The sequence below is a fragment of the Eucalyptus grandis genome, chromosome 3 (genome assembly GCF_016545825.1).
Source record: "Eucalyptus grandis isolate ANBG69807.140 chromosome 3, ASM1654582v1, whole genome shotgun sequence".
In the NCBI taxonomy this organism is placed as follows: Eukaryota; Viridiplantae; Streptophyta; class Magnoliopsida; order Myrtales; family Myrtaceae; genus Eucalyptus; species Eucalyptus grandis.
This window is the reverse complement of record NC_052614.1, coordinates 63,873,649-63,889,905: the sequence shown is the minus strand read 5'-3', so window position 1 is coordinate 63,889,905 and position 16,257 is coordinate 63,873,649. Positions and strand designations below refer to the sequence as shown.

Below are 16,257 nucleotides of genomic sequence, written 5' to 3'. Positions count from 1 at the left end.
GAGCAAAAGACGTCGGCCAAGCGATACATAAATTCATTCAGGTCTCGAGTTCAGCCAACATTTTGTTTAGGAAAAATATTATTAGTTCTAAGACGCTGCACAAAATATCACGAAATAACTCGTTCAGGAAGCTTCGCGAGCTTGAGGTAGCTGTAGGATAAGCTCAAAAATACGATGCACCTACCAAATTACATCAGATGGGCATTAAAAAATGATAAGTGAACCACCAGACTTGACAGCATAAGGCAATCTAGGCCTCCAACAAAAATTTCCCGCATAAGCTGCTGCTTCCCTGTTTCACTGATTATTGTTCAACAAAGAATCAGAGTCCTCCCTTATTTTTCCACCAGCGATGTGGCAAAGAGTGCTCGAAGATATGCACTGTTAAAGAAGGATAAACTGTAAAGACAACTTCACAAGCCAGCGCAGTCGATACTCATTTCGCATGGAACTTGCTGCTGATCGAATCATAAGTTGGAAGATAAATAACTGCAAAAGCAAAGGGGAAAGATGTTAGGATAGACTAAGGCACATAACCTGAGAATCCAGAAAAGAAAATCGCAGTTACGGAAATTACCGTCCCATATGATGCCATTGTTAAGGGGGATTTTAGGAGCTTTTGGGCCATGGAAGCAATATCCTTTGGTGTTACTTCATCAACAGCCTTTAGGAAATGCTCTACAGGTTTCCTGCAATGAACAAAGTAAACCTCCTTCAGATTACCAAGAAATTCTCAGAAACAAGATGAGTATATATTGTCTATACACAGGATATGTAAGATGCAAGTAAAAGCAACATGAGGTGCAAAACAAGAATCAAAGAATGATTACTACAGCGAAGACTGCATTTTGGAACAATCTAACCAGCAAATCATTATAAACTTACGACATCAGAAGAGCTTGCCAAGGACTGGAAAGTCAGAAGAATCATAGAATAGAAAGTCAAGAAAGATCCCAACAAATTCCCAGTACAGACATGTGGGATCAATATGCCAGTCTCAAAATCTCCAGAACAAGTTCCCAGATCCAACCCAAAAGCTCCAGAAAATCTAGAGGGACAGGCAACTTTCTGCAACACGCACGTAGCTTTCTCGTCACCTTGAAAGGGCAGTTAGCTCCAAGGTGTAATTCTTTCCTCAGTCCAGATTAGAGAAGCATATTTCCATGATGCTTACAAGTCAAAAAAGTAAACCCATAACCATCATCTAGGAAGTTCAATCTAATTCCTCGACGGCAACTGAATCCCATGATCCCAAAAATCACAAACAAGTCACCTAAAACTGGCAGGTAGACTACAAATTCACCCAGCCTCCAACACTTTTCCTAAAACTAGAAACTTTTTCACAGGGATCTTTGTCCTGCTACACCATCAGCAAAAGACCTCAAACTCTATTCCACAAGAAACACTAGAAAACATATAACTAAATAAATTAAATTTGTAATGCAACAAACAAAGCTCAGAGTTTCTCATGCAAAGATGTAAAGATAATTCATCACGAAATAAGCATAGTCTGTACATAGGTCTTACCTCTCACCGTACGTCAAAATTTGTCTGGCTATATCTTCTGAGGCAACCATCTAAAGGAAAATAGGAAAGTTAATGAACAATGCAAAAACTAACTGATCCTTGAGAAGGATATACATCAACTTCAGTCAATGACTAACTTCATAATCCAGAGGAAATAAATAAGAGGCAATGTTCACATACTCTGGACTCTAAGTTCATCAAAATGGCAGCCCTCGTTGATTGTTTGGCACGATCCAGCTGCACCTGATCAACTGCAAGCAAAATAAAGCACTCATTATTAGTTTTCAGAACAAACACTTGGGAAAAGCACTATCAACATAAAGGCACAGCACTCAACCTTCTCCTGGTGTTGCCACTGCTATAAGCTCCTTTGCTGCAATATCGATGGCTTGGGCCGCAAAATCAGAGCCCTGAAAGCCAGAAAGTTAAGTTCCTTAAGTATATAATCAGTAAATAAGGAAAAAAGAGCACAGCACCCAAAAAAAAAAAAAATTGCAAGTAAAAAAAGGAGCTGCAAATGCTTAAGATAAATGGCACGATTAAGCCAAGGAACTAGGGCTGAGCATGGTGTGGTTTGGTGTGATATGTAGGCCAAACCAAACAAAACTGTAAAAATATGGTTTGATAAAAACTCAAGCCAAACCATTTTCTTACTCATTGGAAGCCAAATGAACCAAACTGTGACTAAAAGACATTTGCATTTTACTAAGATTTTTCTAGTATCACCATTAGAGAACATATATCAATCTAAGCGCCTTTGATCCAAATTGACCAACAAAAGTCCAAATTGAGCACAAAATACGATTTTCTTCATGATGGTACCTTAAACATTAATTAAAAAAAAGGACAACAAACATTGATAATCATGATCTATATCATATATGCAAAATACAGTTTTTCAATTTGATTTGGTTTTAAATTTTTGGAAACCATACCAAACTGCTAAAACGGTTCACTTCGGTACAGCATGGTTCAACAGGTTAAACTATATTGTGCTCCCCACTACCAGGAACCACTGGCATGAGATTGCCTAGGCATGTTTCTTGACAAAGGAAGCAAAAGCAGGGCAAAGATCATTTTTTTCCCTGTCTATTGTGACATCCTATTACTAGCATATTCTGGCCAATAAAAAGGACCGAGAGATAAGGAAAATTTATCGATAGCAACAACTCATTCAACGACATATTCATCACAAGGAAGTCCTGAAGCAGGTCAATGAATATCAAAGGAAGAAGCAGGTGACCTTGCAGTGCGGGAGAATGTGATGACAAGGAGAAAGTGATAGAAAAGTACAACCTAAAGTTTTATTCAAAGCAAATATGAATTTCCTTATTCAACAGTTCATATTCAGGATTAGGATCTAGAATAATATTATGGCCATATTTTTGAAAAATTATAATTGCATAGGGGAAAGCAACTCTAGGTATTGTTTTAGAACTTCCAAAATAGGCTAGTCAGAACATTTCCTAAATATGACATCCATGGTTGCACGAGACTTCCTGCTGAGTCATCCATCTTGTGGAGGACCTTTCTTGTTCCATATGCCACATTTTTTCTGAAATTTCTCAAAAATCCATGCAGAGTTCGACGACACCTAAGCTAAATCATCAGTGTAGGAAGTGCCTATCTGCTCCCCCCAAAAAAAAAAAAAAAAAAAAAGAGGAATTTACAAGGAGAATTAAATATCACATTAACACTGAAGTTGCACTCTACAACCAAAATAGTCCAACGAAGACAGACCTTAAGCGACAACTTGACATGTCACCCTCTTCCAAATCCATCTCAAGAGAAGTATGGCATCGTCACTTTATGACATGTATCCCACCCTAGTAATGGTATACCTTCTAACCATTGTTGTAGCTCACTTTATGTGATCCACTATCCATAGCCAACTAATATGGTACATATTGTACCTTTTTTTGGCCATCCACAGCTACATTGTATACATGTCAGTCATATCAATAGCTGCTAATACACCTAAAATGCCATTTCAATATTTGTTCACCTCCATTGAGTCAACAAAACCTTCAGCCTATAAAAGGAATGTACCTCCATCTCTAAAGACCATTTTGTAAAACACAGTCCCTGACTTAGGCAGCTATTCAGTCCTTTTCTCTCCACTTGCCCTTTCTCAAGGTCTTACAGAGCATCTAATGAGTTTCTCCACATGAGGGGCCTCTTTGCTTCATAACATAAGAGAGCACCCCTTGCAGGAGAAAATAGTTGCATGCATAGTGAGGGAAAAGAATATCCACACTGTCACACAGAATGGAAAAAAAAATCCGAGAAGTGACTTACGGTAGTTGCTTGAATGCCAAAAATGCCAGTGTTATTGTAGATGTTGCTGAAAGCTGAAAAGGACTGAACTTGGGGATACTCATTTAAAACACGGAGATCTGCTCAATATAAATCGTGTCAATATGATTAACAATCCAAAATTTGAATGCATAATTAAACAGATGGAAGAAAAATGTAGTCACTAATAAATTCAACAGGACAAGGGCATAGAAGGATATGCACCAGATTCCAAACCGAGTTAAATGGACCAAGTACTGTTATAACATATACAGAATAATGCAGGATAATGGCAGCCCGATGCACAAAGATCCCGTGATGCGCGGGGTCCAGGGAAGGGTCGGACCACTTTGGGTCTAAAGTACACAGCTTTACCTTGCAATTTTTGCAAGAGGCTGCTTCCGCGACTTGAACTTGTGACCTCTAGGTCACACATGCCAAGGAGCCACTTCTTATAACATATAAAGAAAAAGACAAGAAAGTAATGATGACTCACATAACCGCGAATACATTCCCTTCCCAGGACCACCTGCAGAGAAGGATCCACCACCCCCCAAAAGCATCTACAAAAACACAAAATGAACAAAAATTGTTAAAAACCCACATAAAAGGATTTTCTGTTATTTCTTCATTTTTTTTCCTATACTAATAGCAAAAGCCCACCACACTTCCTCTGAAGACTTTAAAAAGATATAGCAAATCGAATAGCAATTACAAAAAGCAGTATTTAGACCTGAAGAACAGTCAAATTCATTGCTTCCTTCTCCTTATGCCATCCACCAGGTAATTCAAATCCAACAGCAAAGTGGGTTCTCTAACATAAAAAGCAAAATAAGTCATAGTTTCCAAAATCATAAGCGAAAAGTACAGCAGAGCTACAAGAAAATCGTGGGAGAAAGATAATCATACGCACCCCTGATTCACCTTGACAACGATAATCACCTCCTGTATACACAGATTTCGGCTCCTCAAGACGGGGTACACCTGGCAAGTCAGTTAATAGTGGTTCGGCAACTGATAACAGTTCCTCGTGTTCTACCCCTGAAGCAGCAAGCACCATCCTAGGAGCAGTATAATGTTCCTGGAAATTTTGTATGCATATCACTTTTGACCGCAAAATCCACATGAAGAAGCAGTTGACTAAAAACGGAAAACTTCAGTTCTTGAGTGACATAGTATGAACTACAGACTGAATTCCCGAGGACTTACATCAACAAATTCCTCTAAAATTGCACTGTTCAATCTGTTTATGGCAGACTCTGGGGCTAGAAGAGGATTGGCCAATGCACCGGAATAACCAGCCGAATGAAGTGCTTCTATAAGCAAGCCATGTGGATTATTCGAGACTTCAGCTATCTCTGCCTTGATCTTTTGAAGCTGGAAATGATTGATATGAAAAGAAAAGCATCATATCATTTTACAACTTACTGAATTTAAAGGAAAATATAGCAGCAGTTAAACCAAAGATATAATAAAACACACCTGTTCATTGACCTCCCAATCAAGGAATGCAGGGTTCCTCACAGAATCAATAAGCAATTCAACCATTTCAGGAACATAAGTCTTCAGGGCATCATAGGTATATCCCATGTGCTCTCTAGAAGCTGAAGCTTGCACATTGCCACCAATTGCCTCCACTTCCCGGACGAGGCGTAAATGGCTACGGTTCTTTGTGGACTTAAAGGCCATTCGTTCTAAGAGATGTGTGACTCCAGAAGAGATTGGCGTCTCATAAATTGAGCCACAATCAACATATAAACCAATTGAAGCAGCAGGATTCTGGTAATCAAAACAAGCAAACACAACTTTGTCAAATGAGTTTGAGCAAGGTTGTGCCCTTTAAATGGAGAAATTGCAAAGCACAAAGATGCACAATGAGAATGAAGAAAGCCTACGTACTGTGGATGTTTCAGTGGCTATTTTGACGCCATTTGGGAGAGTCGAAATCTTAATGTTACTTGGTTCAACATAATCTGGCAATGGTGGCGGAAGGTCAACACCTGAAAGTGGATATTCAAGGGGAACCGAAGCACTGGAGCTCCCACCAGTCAGCCAGCTCAAGATGCCCCCTGAAGATGAGGACTTTGTCGCAACAGTGCTGGCACTGGCAGATCTCACTAACTGCTTGTTGCAAGCATGGCCCTACAAAAAAGATACAACAAATCACAACATACTATTTCATGACCAGATTCTAGACAGGCCTGTAGCTTATCAGAACATACAAAATGAAGCAAGGTCAGCCAGCTAAGTAAATTCAAATGCCGCTAAGAAGGTGTCAGTCTTCTATGACCAAATTTGAAATGCCAATACAACTCAGAGAACTTCTTTTCATGAAACTGCGCAGCAACTACACCCACACTTCAAAGAGAATAACTTGATCCACTCAGATAAAGCCTATAGGGAGAAGATCTCATAATGGCTATTTTGCTTCTGTCAACAGCCACTACAAACCAGTTAAAATTAACTTGAGCGAACATGCGAGGCCTAGCTCGGGAAAATGATGCCCCGCTGGTCAATAGATGCTTCCAAAAGCAAAACAAGATCATCTACTAAGAAAGATAGTACCGCACGACATTGAATGAGAACATGACAAGGGCTGCTACTCGCTATTGGGACCTTTGAGTTGGACTATTCTCAGTCCCAGTGTGGTTGATCATCCTCTAGGACCAGCTATTCACCATCACCTCAGAAAGCTATGCATACTGTCCGAAATTAAAAGGGAGAATGTGAAAATTTTGTCAGTAACTTCATAAGTTAAGCTTTTGAGTGGAATCAGATATGGGTGGACCTATCAACTAGATTTCGTCTCTACATCTTCACCTTACCAAAGAAACATCGGGCTTCCACTGAAATTACTAAACACCATTTCCAAAGCCAATTGTTGTGCTGCAAGAAACCATTTTCATTGGAAATGCCACAATGAAGAAATTGTAAGGCACAGAAACTCTGGTTCGATGGGTCTTTAATCTTTATGTATACAGGGTCATGGTACGGTAGAAGCAATATGCTTAGTGTTGCAAGAGCAGGTAGAGGTCAGCCATTCAGGAGTGTAATCTCAGACCAGATGGAAGCAAAGCATGGACGAGGTGGGGAGTTTGCGCTTGCATTGCGGTCTGGAAACATTGGAGACCGTAGTGAGGCTTCCGATCAAGGAACACGAGCCTGGAGGTGCAAGGTGCAAGGTGCAAGGTGCAAGGTGCAAGATGCGAAATCGTATTCCTTCAGAGTTTTGGAAAATAGACCGATAGAATGGTCTATGCAACTGCCAACCAATCGCGAATTTCAACAAGGATTTCAACTATAAACCTCATGATTCACGCATTTTCTTATCCAATCCCTTCGAATTTTCACGTGAGGCCGAATCGAACTCCGATTCAAGCCACCAGATACTCCCAAAATCAGAAGCACCTCAACCGCCCAAGCTCTCGGTCACCGCGTTCCCCTGGTCAATCACACGAGAGGGGTTGGATTCGCTGAGGCCTCGAATCAGGCCGAGCAATCCAACCCCACCTCACAATCCCAAACGGAATCTCGCTCTCGCCTAATCGCTACGCTCTCCGACACCCCCGCGAACGACGAGGCGCGGTCTACAATCAAGAATCCGCATTGAGCTACCGACGAGTTCCGTCCACAAACAGCTCGTCCGGCCGAATCGAATCGGGAAAAAGGAACGGCGGGAATCGGCGTCCGATCGGCGGCCCGCCGCCGCTCCTCGAAGGATGTGGAAGAGGAAACTGACCTTCAAAGCCCTAACTCTCGAAGCTGCCGCTCGGTACATTTTCGATCTCCGACGTCGTCCTCTCTACCTCGCCGCCGCCGTCGTCGTTGTCGTCTTCTTCTTCTTTCTGATTCTTCTTCTGAAGTCTGTGCAAGGCACGAGCTTCTAGCTGCGAGGAGCACTTCTACTGGTCAACCGGATTACCGCTTGGACCGGTTCACTGGCTGGGGGTTCGGGCCCGAGGAGCCGAACGAATATTCGATGGGCCGGGCTTGGCCCAGGTTTCCAAGCCCGATCAGCTTCACGAATCGCTTCGACGGCCCAATGGCCCAACAACATGCTGTCGACACTGAGCACCACCACGCAATTTCACAATCGATTGATGTCCGACATTTGTGAAACGACGCACGTTGCACGCAATTTCGTCGGACGTCCTGCGGTCCGTATGAGATTGGGCGATATTTATCCAACCCTACATTTAGGCTGCGCCTATTTCAACTTTTTCAGTGGGTTTTTGGCGTCCAAAACCATTTTAGAAAATGCTGAAATTATTGGCAAGCCTAGTGGTTTTCGACCAAATGCTAACTTCGGAAAACTAGAAATCCCAAGGTAAGGAGGGATTAGCCTTGGGCGGGATGTTATTTCTAAACATTTTTCTTCCCGTCTTGCCCTCATGAGCTTTCTTATATTCCTATCTTGCCCTTACTATTTTTAGGATTTGTGGTTGGTCGTCAACACTAGTGATGCACAATGCCAACGGCGTCACCTGGGCTTGCTAGTGACCCTAAGCCTTGCCACCGGACCCCGACTAGGGCAACCTAAGGTCGCAAGATCCCAAGCGACTCTTACCAACGTCAGAGTTTTTGAATAGAAAAAATGTAACCAAAACCCTTTGTATTTTCTTTTAACCAAATACAACTTGAACTCAAAGTTACTTTGTAAGGTGTTTTTCCCAAACACAATTTCCATTTCCCCAAAAAGACTTTGGCTTTCAGCATTTACATTATATCCAAAACTCATTTCCAAAGTCAAACCAAACACACCCTTAGAAGGGGCAATGGTTTCTTTATGATGTCATTTGAATGGATTGAAATTGAGATTTGGCCAAATTGCCCCTGGTGAAAGATGTTCACAAATCATGTGATCAATTACAAGCGATATTTCATAGTGAAATTGCGAGGTGATTTGGTTATGCATTAAAAATTAAAAGTGATCGTTCACAATTTGTGACAAATTTTAGAGAATAAAATATGAAATTAGCTAAAAATAATAAGTGTGCAAACTATAATTTGCCTCCAATATTTAAATTTAAGATTATTCCATTAAAAGCCTCCTTTTCCATAAAGGTGCCCCAGGAGTTTGCCAGTTGCCACTTGCTAATTACACAATTAGCCCGCAAACTTTGATTCAAAGTGCAATATTACTCTAAACTTTTAATTTAATCAATGCAGCTCCTAAATTTTAATCTAATGTCCATATTGTCTTTGAACTTTTAATTTGTTTAATACAATCCCTAAATTTTTAATAAATGTTCAATCCAATTCCTAAACTATATGAAAATCTCAAATGCCATCTTTCTATTAGTTCAAGTTTAGTAGTCAATTACTAAATTAAACATTTATCAATTCACGAACCCCATCAACAAATTAAAATTCAAGAATGATATTACTCATCGATCGAATTCAAGGTGAACATCGTGAAAGTTCGGCCATTATATCATAAATCAAGCTAAAGTTCAAGAATCTTTGTGACATTTGCCCTAATTTCTTCCCAAATCGTCGTGACCTCTTTCCCCCTGTTGCATGGCGTCTCCTCGTACATTTGTTTTTTTCGGTCTTTTTGTCCTTCCTTTTTTTTCTGTTCAAACATTCAATTGATTATTATTTCGAAGTGCTAAGCTCCGATCAAACAGTTGTCTCCTACTTTCGTGGCGCTCGCTGCCTCTCTCTCTCTCCCTCTCTCCCCTCGGCCTCGCTTCTCTCTCTCTCTCTCTCTCCATTCGAATGGATTACATTCGCTCCGCCTCGCTCGCATCCCGCTTCGACCCATAAAAGCCCTCCTCCGATCACTTCCACCACGATGATCGCCGCGACTGGTGCAACGGGCTGTCGAAACGAAGGTCGAAACGAAGGCAGATTCTCCGCCCTCTGGTACCGGGTCTCTTCGCTGTTTGGACGTAAAAAACCGGCCAAGATTGGTTCCTACGTGAGCAGGATGGACAGCAGTTCGAAGAAGATCGTCACCGGCGACGCCGGTTACGTGCTCGAAGACGTCCCCCATTTCTCCGATTACATTCCCGATCTCCCTGTACGTTGCGCGCTCCTTCTCTACCTCCATGCATGACGTTGTCATGTTCATGCACGTATGTATAGACACTGGATATTGCTCATGTTCATGCACGTATGTATAGACACTGGATATTGCTCATGTTCATGCACGTGTATAAAGACACCGGTAGAATCTTTTTGTTTTTTTTTGTTTTTGGTTGGGTTTCGTTTTCTTTTTAACAATACATTCGTGTTGATTCTCCTTGTCACGTATTCTGCCAGACATATTCCAACCCCTTGCAAGACCATCCTGCGTATTCGGTCGTGAAGTGAGTTTAATTCCTTTTGTTCATTGAAGTTCCCATGAAACTTGCTGCTATCAGTCGCGAATGCAGCAAACGACTCTTCTTCATTATTAACATGCTGTCATGTTTCGAAACAGGCAGTATTTTGTTCATGACGACGATACCGTCATCCAAAAGGTCAGTTTATACTTTTTGCGAATTCTTTATTCTCTCTACTGGGTTTGCATATAAGGCGGTGAAAGAATTTCGGAAGATTCAACCATGCCCTTGATTTTTCTGAGAGAGAGAGGTTTGGTTTCATTTGCTTTGGTTTCAACTTAATGACTCTAATCGTTGAAGTTCTATTCATTGTATTAGTGCCATCAACGGAAGGACTGGGCATGCTATATAGTTGTCGTCTTAATTCAAAGATTGAATCATATGATGTGAATTTAGCGTGCTCAATTTTCATAATATAGAGGTTGTAGATGCATTAAGTCAGAATGCAAAAGCTCCTCTTAGTTATTATTACTTAGTCAGGATGGACTCTATGTTGTAGCCTATTGCCCACAAAAACGGTCCAAGAGGTTTACATTTTCGAAGGGCTGGACCTCGTCAAAAGGTATGTCGGTGTTTCTTGTGCATGAAAATAGGTATGCGGGTTAGAATATCTATTGCTGGGGAGCTGACAGCAATTCTTGAATGAACCTTAGGTCTATTTTGAGCCAGATGAGGTTCACGCATGTATCGTCACGTGTGGAGGTCTCTGTCCAGGGCTCAACACTGTTATCAGGGAGATCGTGTGCGGATTGCACCACATGTATGGTGTGAAGAAAGTTCTTGGAATAGACGTAAGTAATCGGTGTCAATTCTTCTCTGTTGCTTTTGTAGCTGTGTTAGATGTTATCCATTAGTAGAAGCAGCATGAGGTTCAATGTGAAAATCACAAGAGAGGGACAGAGGAGCAAAATCAATGTTAAATGTTAGCCACATAAACCGATTATATCTTTCTTTATTTGCAATAGTACAAAATCAATTAGCACTATGTTTTCTGACTCGAAGCACATGCTTCATCAGCAAGTCGATTCTTAAACCTGACCTAACCATGTTATTTACATAAGAGGCCATGAACCGCAACCAAGCAGATGCGGTGGTTTAAATTTTCATATGAAAGCTGGTTCTGCACCACTGGAAGTTCAATCTTCAGGCCTTTGGATGGGATCATTTGTCTATGGAGTTGAGGTGGTGGCATGGCTGAAAGAATCCTCTTTATGTCCTTGTACAAATGCAAGAAACTAGTCTAGCTTGTCGACACATGCTGCACAATACAAAGCATTGTTCATTACATTCCTCAGTTATAGCTTTTCCAGGCCCAGAGTTTTATCCAGAGAATAATTTTCAATGATACTAAGATCTCCAACATATTATGCAGGGTGGATACAAGGGCTTTTATTCTCGAAACACGGTCCCCCTTACTCCAAAAGTTGTCAATGATATCCATAAACGCGGTGGGACCATCCTTGGAACTACGCGAGGTGGCCATGATACCTCAAAGATTGTAGACAGCATTCAAGACCGTGGAATAAATCAGGTCTCTTTAAGATATCGATCGGTCAGAAAGCTGGGTTGACAATTGCATTAGGATTCAGTTAGACCCTTTTTCTGCTTCTTCAGTGCATAAAAAATAATCCCTCTAGCTCTCTTGTTCCAGGTTTACATAATTGGTGGAGATGGAACTCAAAAGGGCGCATCTTTCATTTTTGAGGTAGAATTGAAACCCATAAGTATTAATTGATGTCGATTGTTAATCTGAATAAATGTTGCTGTGTCATACATGTCTTCATGTACTCTTTCTTGAAGTTCTTCCAGTACAAAATAGTTATTGGCCAGATTTCTTAACAATGATTATATTATGTCTATTCTATTTTCTTATGTAATTTTTCCACTACACTGCTTCAGGAAATTAAGAGACGTGGTCTTAAGGTAGCAGTGGCAGGAATCCCAAAAACCATTGATAATGACATCCCGGTACTCCATGCATAGCCCAATCTCTGAAATTGCTGTTGACGGATCTTGAAACCTTTGTGTGAACTGCGTCCTTGTTTAAATAGGTCATAGACAGGTCCTTTGGCTTTGATACTGCTGTTGAAGAAGCTCAACGTGCTATCAATGCTGCACATGTTGAAGCTGAAAGTGGCGAGAATGGCATCGGTCTTGTGAAAGTGATGGGTCGTTATAGTGGTAATTTGCCAATAGCCCTCACTTTAGTTTCCATGACACTTGCTCAGGAAAATCTTCACCAAATTAACATATTTCCTTGGCTTAAGAGGTTTTATGGGGAAAAGAAAAGCAAAAGAGAGCAACGTGAACTTGAAAGATAAGATTCTGGAGGTAAATTGACTTGCAATAGACCTGCAAGTATAAACATCCAGAAATCCAGCTTGAACTCTTGGCTACACATTTTTCAATTGCAAATGTCCAATTGTTGATGAACAGAAGTTGCTATTGATATTTGAATCGCACAAAGTTAATGCAATTTCCATGAGTGTGTATGCTTGTTTCTCAATGAAAGAAATTGCATTCTATGTTTTATGATCTTTTATGCTAAAATAGAAATAATCTGCAGGGTTCATAGCAATGTATGCTACTCTCGCTAGCAGGGACGTCGACTGTTGCCTCATTCCTGAGTCGCCCTTTTACCTTGAAGGGCCTTGTGGGCTATTTGAGTATATAGAGAGACGACTCAAGGAAAATGGGCACATGGTCATTGTCATTGCTGAAGGTGCAGGGCAGGAGCTTCTTTCTGAGAGCATGCAATCTGCGGATAAGAAGGATGCTTCTGGTAACAAGCTTCTCCGAGATATTGGCCTTTGGCTATCACAGAAGATCAAGGTGGCTATCCTACTTAAATTACACTCAAGAGTTTGATGCTCATATCTTTTTCCGAGACTTTCCACCCTTCTTGAAACAGCATGCGGTTTGATTTCTGATTTAGTAATGAGAACATTGAACAGTCTTTCAATTTAAATTTCATTCCATCTATGCTTTGTTATTGGCTGGTAGATTATAATTCTAATTGCTCCTTTCTTGACTTTTTTATTTATTAAGGGTGACCCGATGAACTTGCTTACACTTCTTCTGTTCTCAAACATCCTAGTGGCCGTTGTTCAATAGGATGATGCATGTGATTGAGGTGGAGCGTCTTGATTTTGTGATACAGCAAGTTCTCGTGATAGTCTAGAGGCATATATATAGTCTATTGGCGTAGTCTGTTGCATTATCATGTCCATGTACACCCATGTCTGTTTTCTCTACCAGCAGGATTTTCATGTGTTGACTACAGAAATTATGGTCACTCATATAGCTCATTATCTTGTAACCTATGCCTGACTCTCATGATTTACTGCCTTTTTACAACACACTGACGCTCCAATGAGATGGAGCTTCAGAGGCCGTATACCGATAATCCTATTGGCTAGTATACTAGTCAAAGCTCTGCCACAAGTAGTCTTGGAGACAGTCAAATCAGATGACACTTCCCCATTCTGCATCATCTGTTTCTGATGCTGGACTTCACACTACATAATGAAACTCTTAAGATTTTCCATTTTGGCAGGAACATTTTGCCAAGAAGGCTAAAATGATCATAAACCTCAAACATATAGGTTGGTAATATTCTTGCTCTCTTAACCCAGAAAGGCTGGGAGACGACTATTTAATTCAATAATCCTCTTCGTTTTGTCCTGCAGACCCTACCTACATGATCCGGGCTGTCCCAAGCAATGCCTCTGACAATGTATACTGCACGCTTCTGGCTCAAAGTGCAGTCCATGGAGCAATGGCAGGTTATACCGGCTTTACAAGCGGGCTTGTCAATGGAAGACATTCATACATACCTTTCTATGTAAGTTCATTCGATCCCATTCACATAAAGGAAGGATGCCTACCTTTGTCGTTCATTTCAGTGGATAGTGATGGCAAACAGAATTTGAAAGCAATAAAGAAACATGAATAGCTGATAGTATGCAATTAGTCCAACCAGTTGGATTTTGAATCCAGGCCGGAACCCAAAAAAAAATAATTCTTCTACCGAATGGACCCCTGCTTCCTTCTAAATCTATGTTATAAGTTGTATTAACATTCTGCAAACGAATTGCATCAGAGACTCAATTTTGTGCTGAGTATCAGTGAGTTACTCACCACCATCTAGTATGCCCTACGCAGAAATTAGCAAACCATGGTCCTGTTTGCTTTTGAGAAATTTCCAGCTTCTACATGCTCTCTTGTGTTTAAGCCGATAAGCTTTGATTCTGCACATGCATTTACTGATCAAAAGAAGTAAAGAAAACTATCAGATCATATGACAACCTGATCAATCTATTTGCTTATAAGACTGGAGACTATTACTTCTTTTAGTCAACTGATGGTTCCCTCCGTTGTTCTGCAGCGAATCACTGAGAAGCAAAACAACGTTGTGATAACTGATAGAATGTGGGCGAGGCTTCTGTCGTCAACTAACCAGCCTAGCTTTATGAGCGCCAAAGATGTTATCGAGGACAAGAGAGAAGATGAGGCACCGACCCGGTACTTTGATAACCAGTGCAACCTGGATAAGAGTAATTTGGTCAACAATGAGATCTGCTAATTGACTTGCATCTTATGCTTAAGCGCACTGTATTTTAAGTTATATCTCTAGCCTGACATAGGTAATATGGGCGTGGTGTCGTTGCCCAAATCAATGAGTCTGCTGTTACCACTACCATCTTTTATGTTTCTTTGCTCCACCAGTTAGGTGCACGGGGTTGAAAATCCTTCCTTTGTTGAACCGTCTTTCTGAATTCATGGTTATGCTGGTGTATCGATCTGTTATTACCAAAAAATATTCTCTGAGCTTCTTACAAGAAGAAATCCCTGATTATCCTTCATAGTTTAGTTTTACCCCTCAGCCAGTTTGTGTTTAAGAAGTCAAGATGGAGGTTGTTGAGTTTTGACGTGTTCATCATCCCTTATGCAACTGGATTAGTTCTCACTAGTCGAACTGGAAAGCCTGGTGAGACCATTCACAGATCGGCTCTACGTCATGTATTCTTGTTCTAACTCTTCGTCCTTGTGCTGTCTTTCAAACGGGGGAGAAATCAAGCTGACCCATCGTCAGTAACCTCTTCATCACTCGTGTAAGTATGGAAGATAAACAAGAAACTACACGCATGTAAATGTGTCGTAGATCACTAAAGGAGTTCTATGACATACTGATCTATAGCACTTTTTGGTACATTTGGAAGAGAAGAAGGAACAGAAATCAGACGAAGGTAGCTCTCTTTGGTGAGCTGATACATGTGGTGTAGTTTTGAAGATAGAGATATCACACAAGCCAGAAGCCGGTGTTATTCGGTAATGAATGGTTTCTTGTATGACAAAAGAAATGAGTATAAAAACTATTCATCTAAGCTAATTATGCACGAAGCCACTTCGTTATTTCGTGTTGATGTCATATCAAAGTAAGCCAGACATAGGGAACAACCAGAAATCGAACTCGTTGCCTCCAGATATGGCCACAAGAGCAACAGAGACACATTGGCATGAACATGATGAATGTCTCTATAGCCTCATGCCCGGCTAATGCAGAAACAACAGATCAGAGCCAGTTTGTCCAACCCCGGGACTATGATGGGGACTCGTCGGCCTGAATGCCTCCCCTACAACTTATGCCACAAGTGCCGGAGATGCCCTGAGGCACTGTGACTTTTCGCAATTGAGGTTGCTTACATCCTCATCGGCCATCTTCCATGCATGTTTTTCAAGCGTTGTCGGCCTGTAAATTTCATTGACCAGCAGTGAGGGCATGGCTTATTCAGAGCCATTGATGATCAAAGCAAGGTGCAAATGGAATGCCACAATACTCGGTGTCGAGCAAGTGCATATGGCTCCTCGTTGGTCATTCTAGGAAAAGACATGGACATGGGAAAACTCTGGATGGAAGTAAATGGCATTTCCGTGCATAGCAGATAAGATGTACGTTTGGAGTAAATCGAATTAAACGAAACCTGTCTTTTCACCATATTGGAGTAAGCCTTGTTTGATATGGATGCGACAAATTCGTATATGAATCAGGCTTTTCCACTCGAAATATATTTGGCTCCATACTTGCTATTCGAGCCTTTCCGAT

At 41.0% G+C, this 16,257-nt stretch overlaps 2 protein-coding genes across 2 annotated transcripts; one reads left to right on the top strand and one right to left on the bottom strand.

Moving 5' to 3' along the window:
* LOC104438199 (mitochondrial-processing peptidase subunit alpha) lies at nt 1–7,708 on the bottom strand. The gene is made up of 13 exons (XM_010051295.3): nt 7,562–7,708; nt 5,722–5,964; nt 5,305–5,601; nt 5,032–5,199; nt 4,736–4,903; nt 4,556–4,636; nt 4,319–4,385; nt 3,826–3,923; nt 1,865–1,937; nt 1,708–1,778; nt 1,528–1,577; nt 578–689; nt 1–489 (listed from the first exon to the last, which is right to left on the bottom strand). Exons 1-13 carry the CDS (start codon nt 7,598–7,600, stop codon nt 385–387), a joined length of 1,572 nt encoding a protein of 523 aa, XP_010049597.2. The 5' UTR covers nt 7,601–7,708; the 3' UTR covers nt 1–384.
* A 2,046-nt stretch (nt 7,709–9,754) lies between these two features.
* LOC104440310 (ATP-dependent 6-phosphofructokinase 3) lies at nt 9,755–14,736 on the top strand. Its single transcript, XM_010053254.2, has 13 exons — nt 9,755–9,847; nt 10,090–10,136; nt 10,250–10,289; nt 10,651–10,713; nt 10,805–10,942; nt 11,524–11,682; nt 11,803–11,856; nt 12,051–12,119; nt 12,203–12,332; nt 12,718–12,983; nt 13,708–13,756; nt 13,841–13,995; nt 14,539–14,736. The coding sequence occupies exons 1-13, from the start codon at nt 9,755–9,757 to the stop codon at nt 14,734–14,736; spliced, it is 1,461 nt and encodes a 486-aa protein (XP_010051556.2).
* The last annotated feature ends 1,521 nt before the right edge of the window (nt 14,737–16,257 follow it).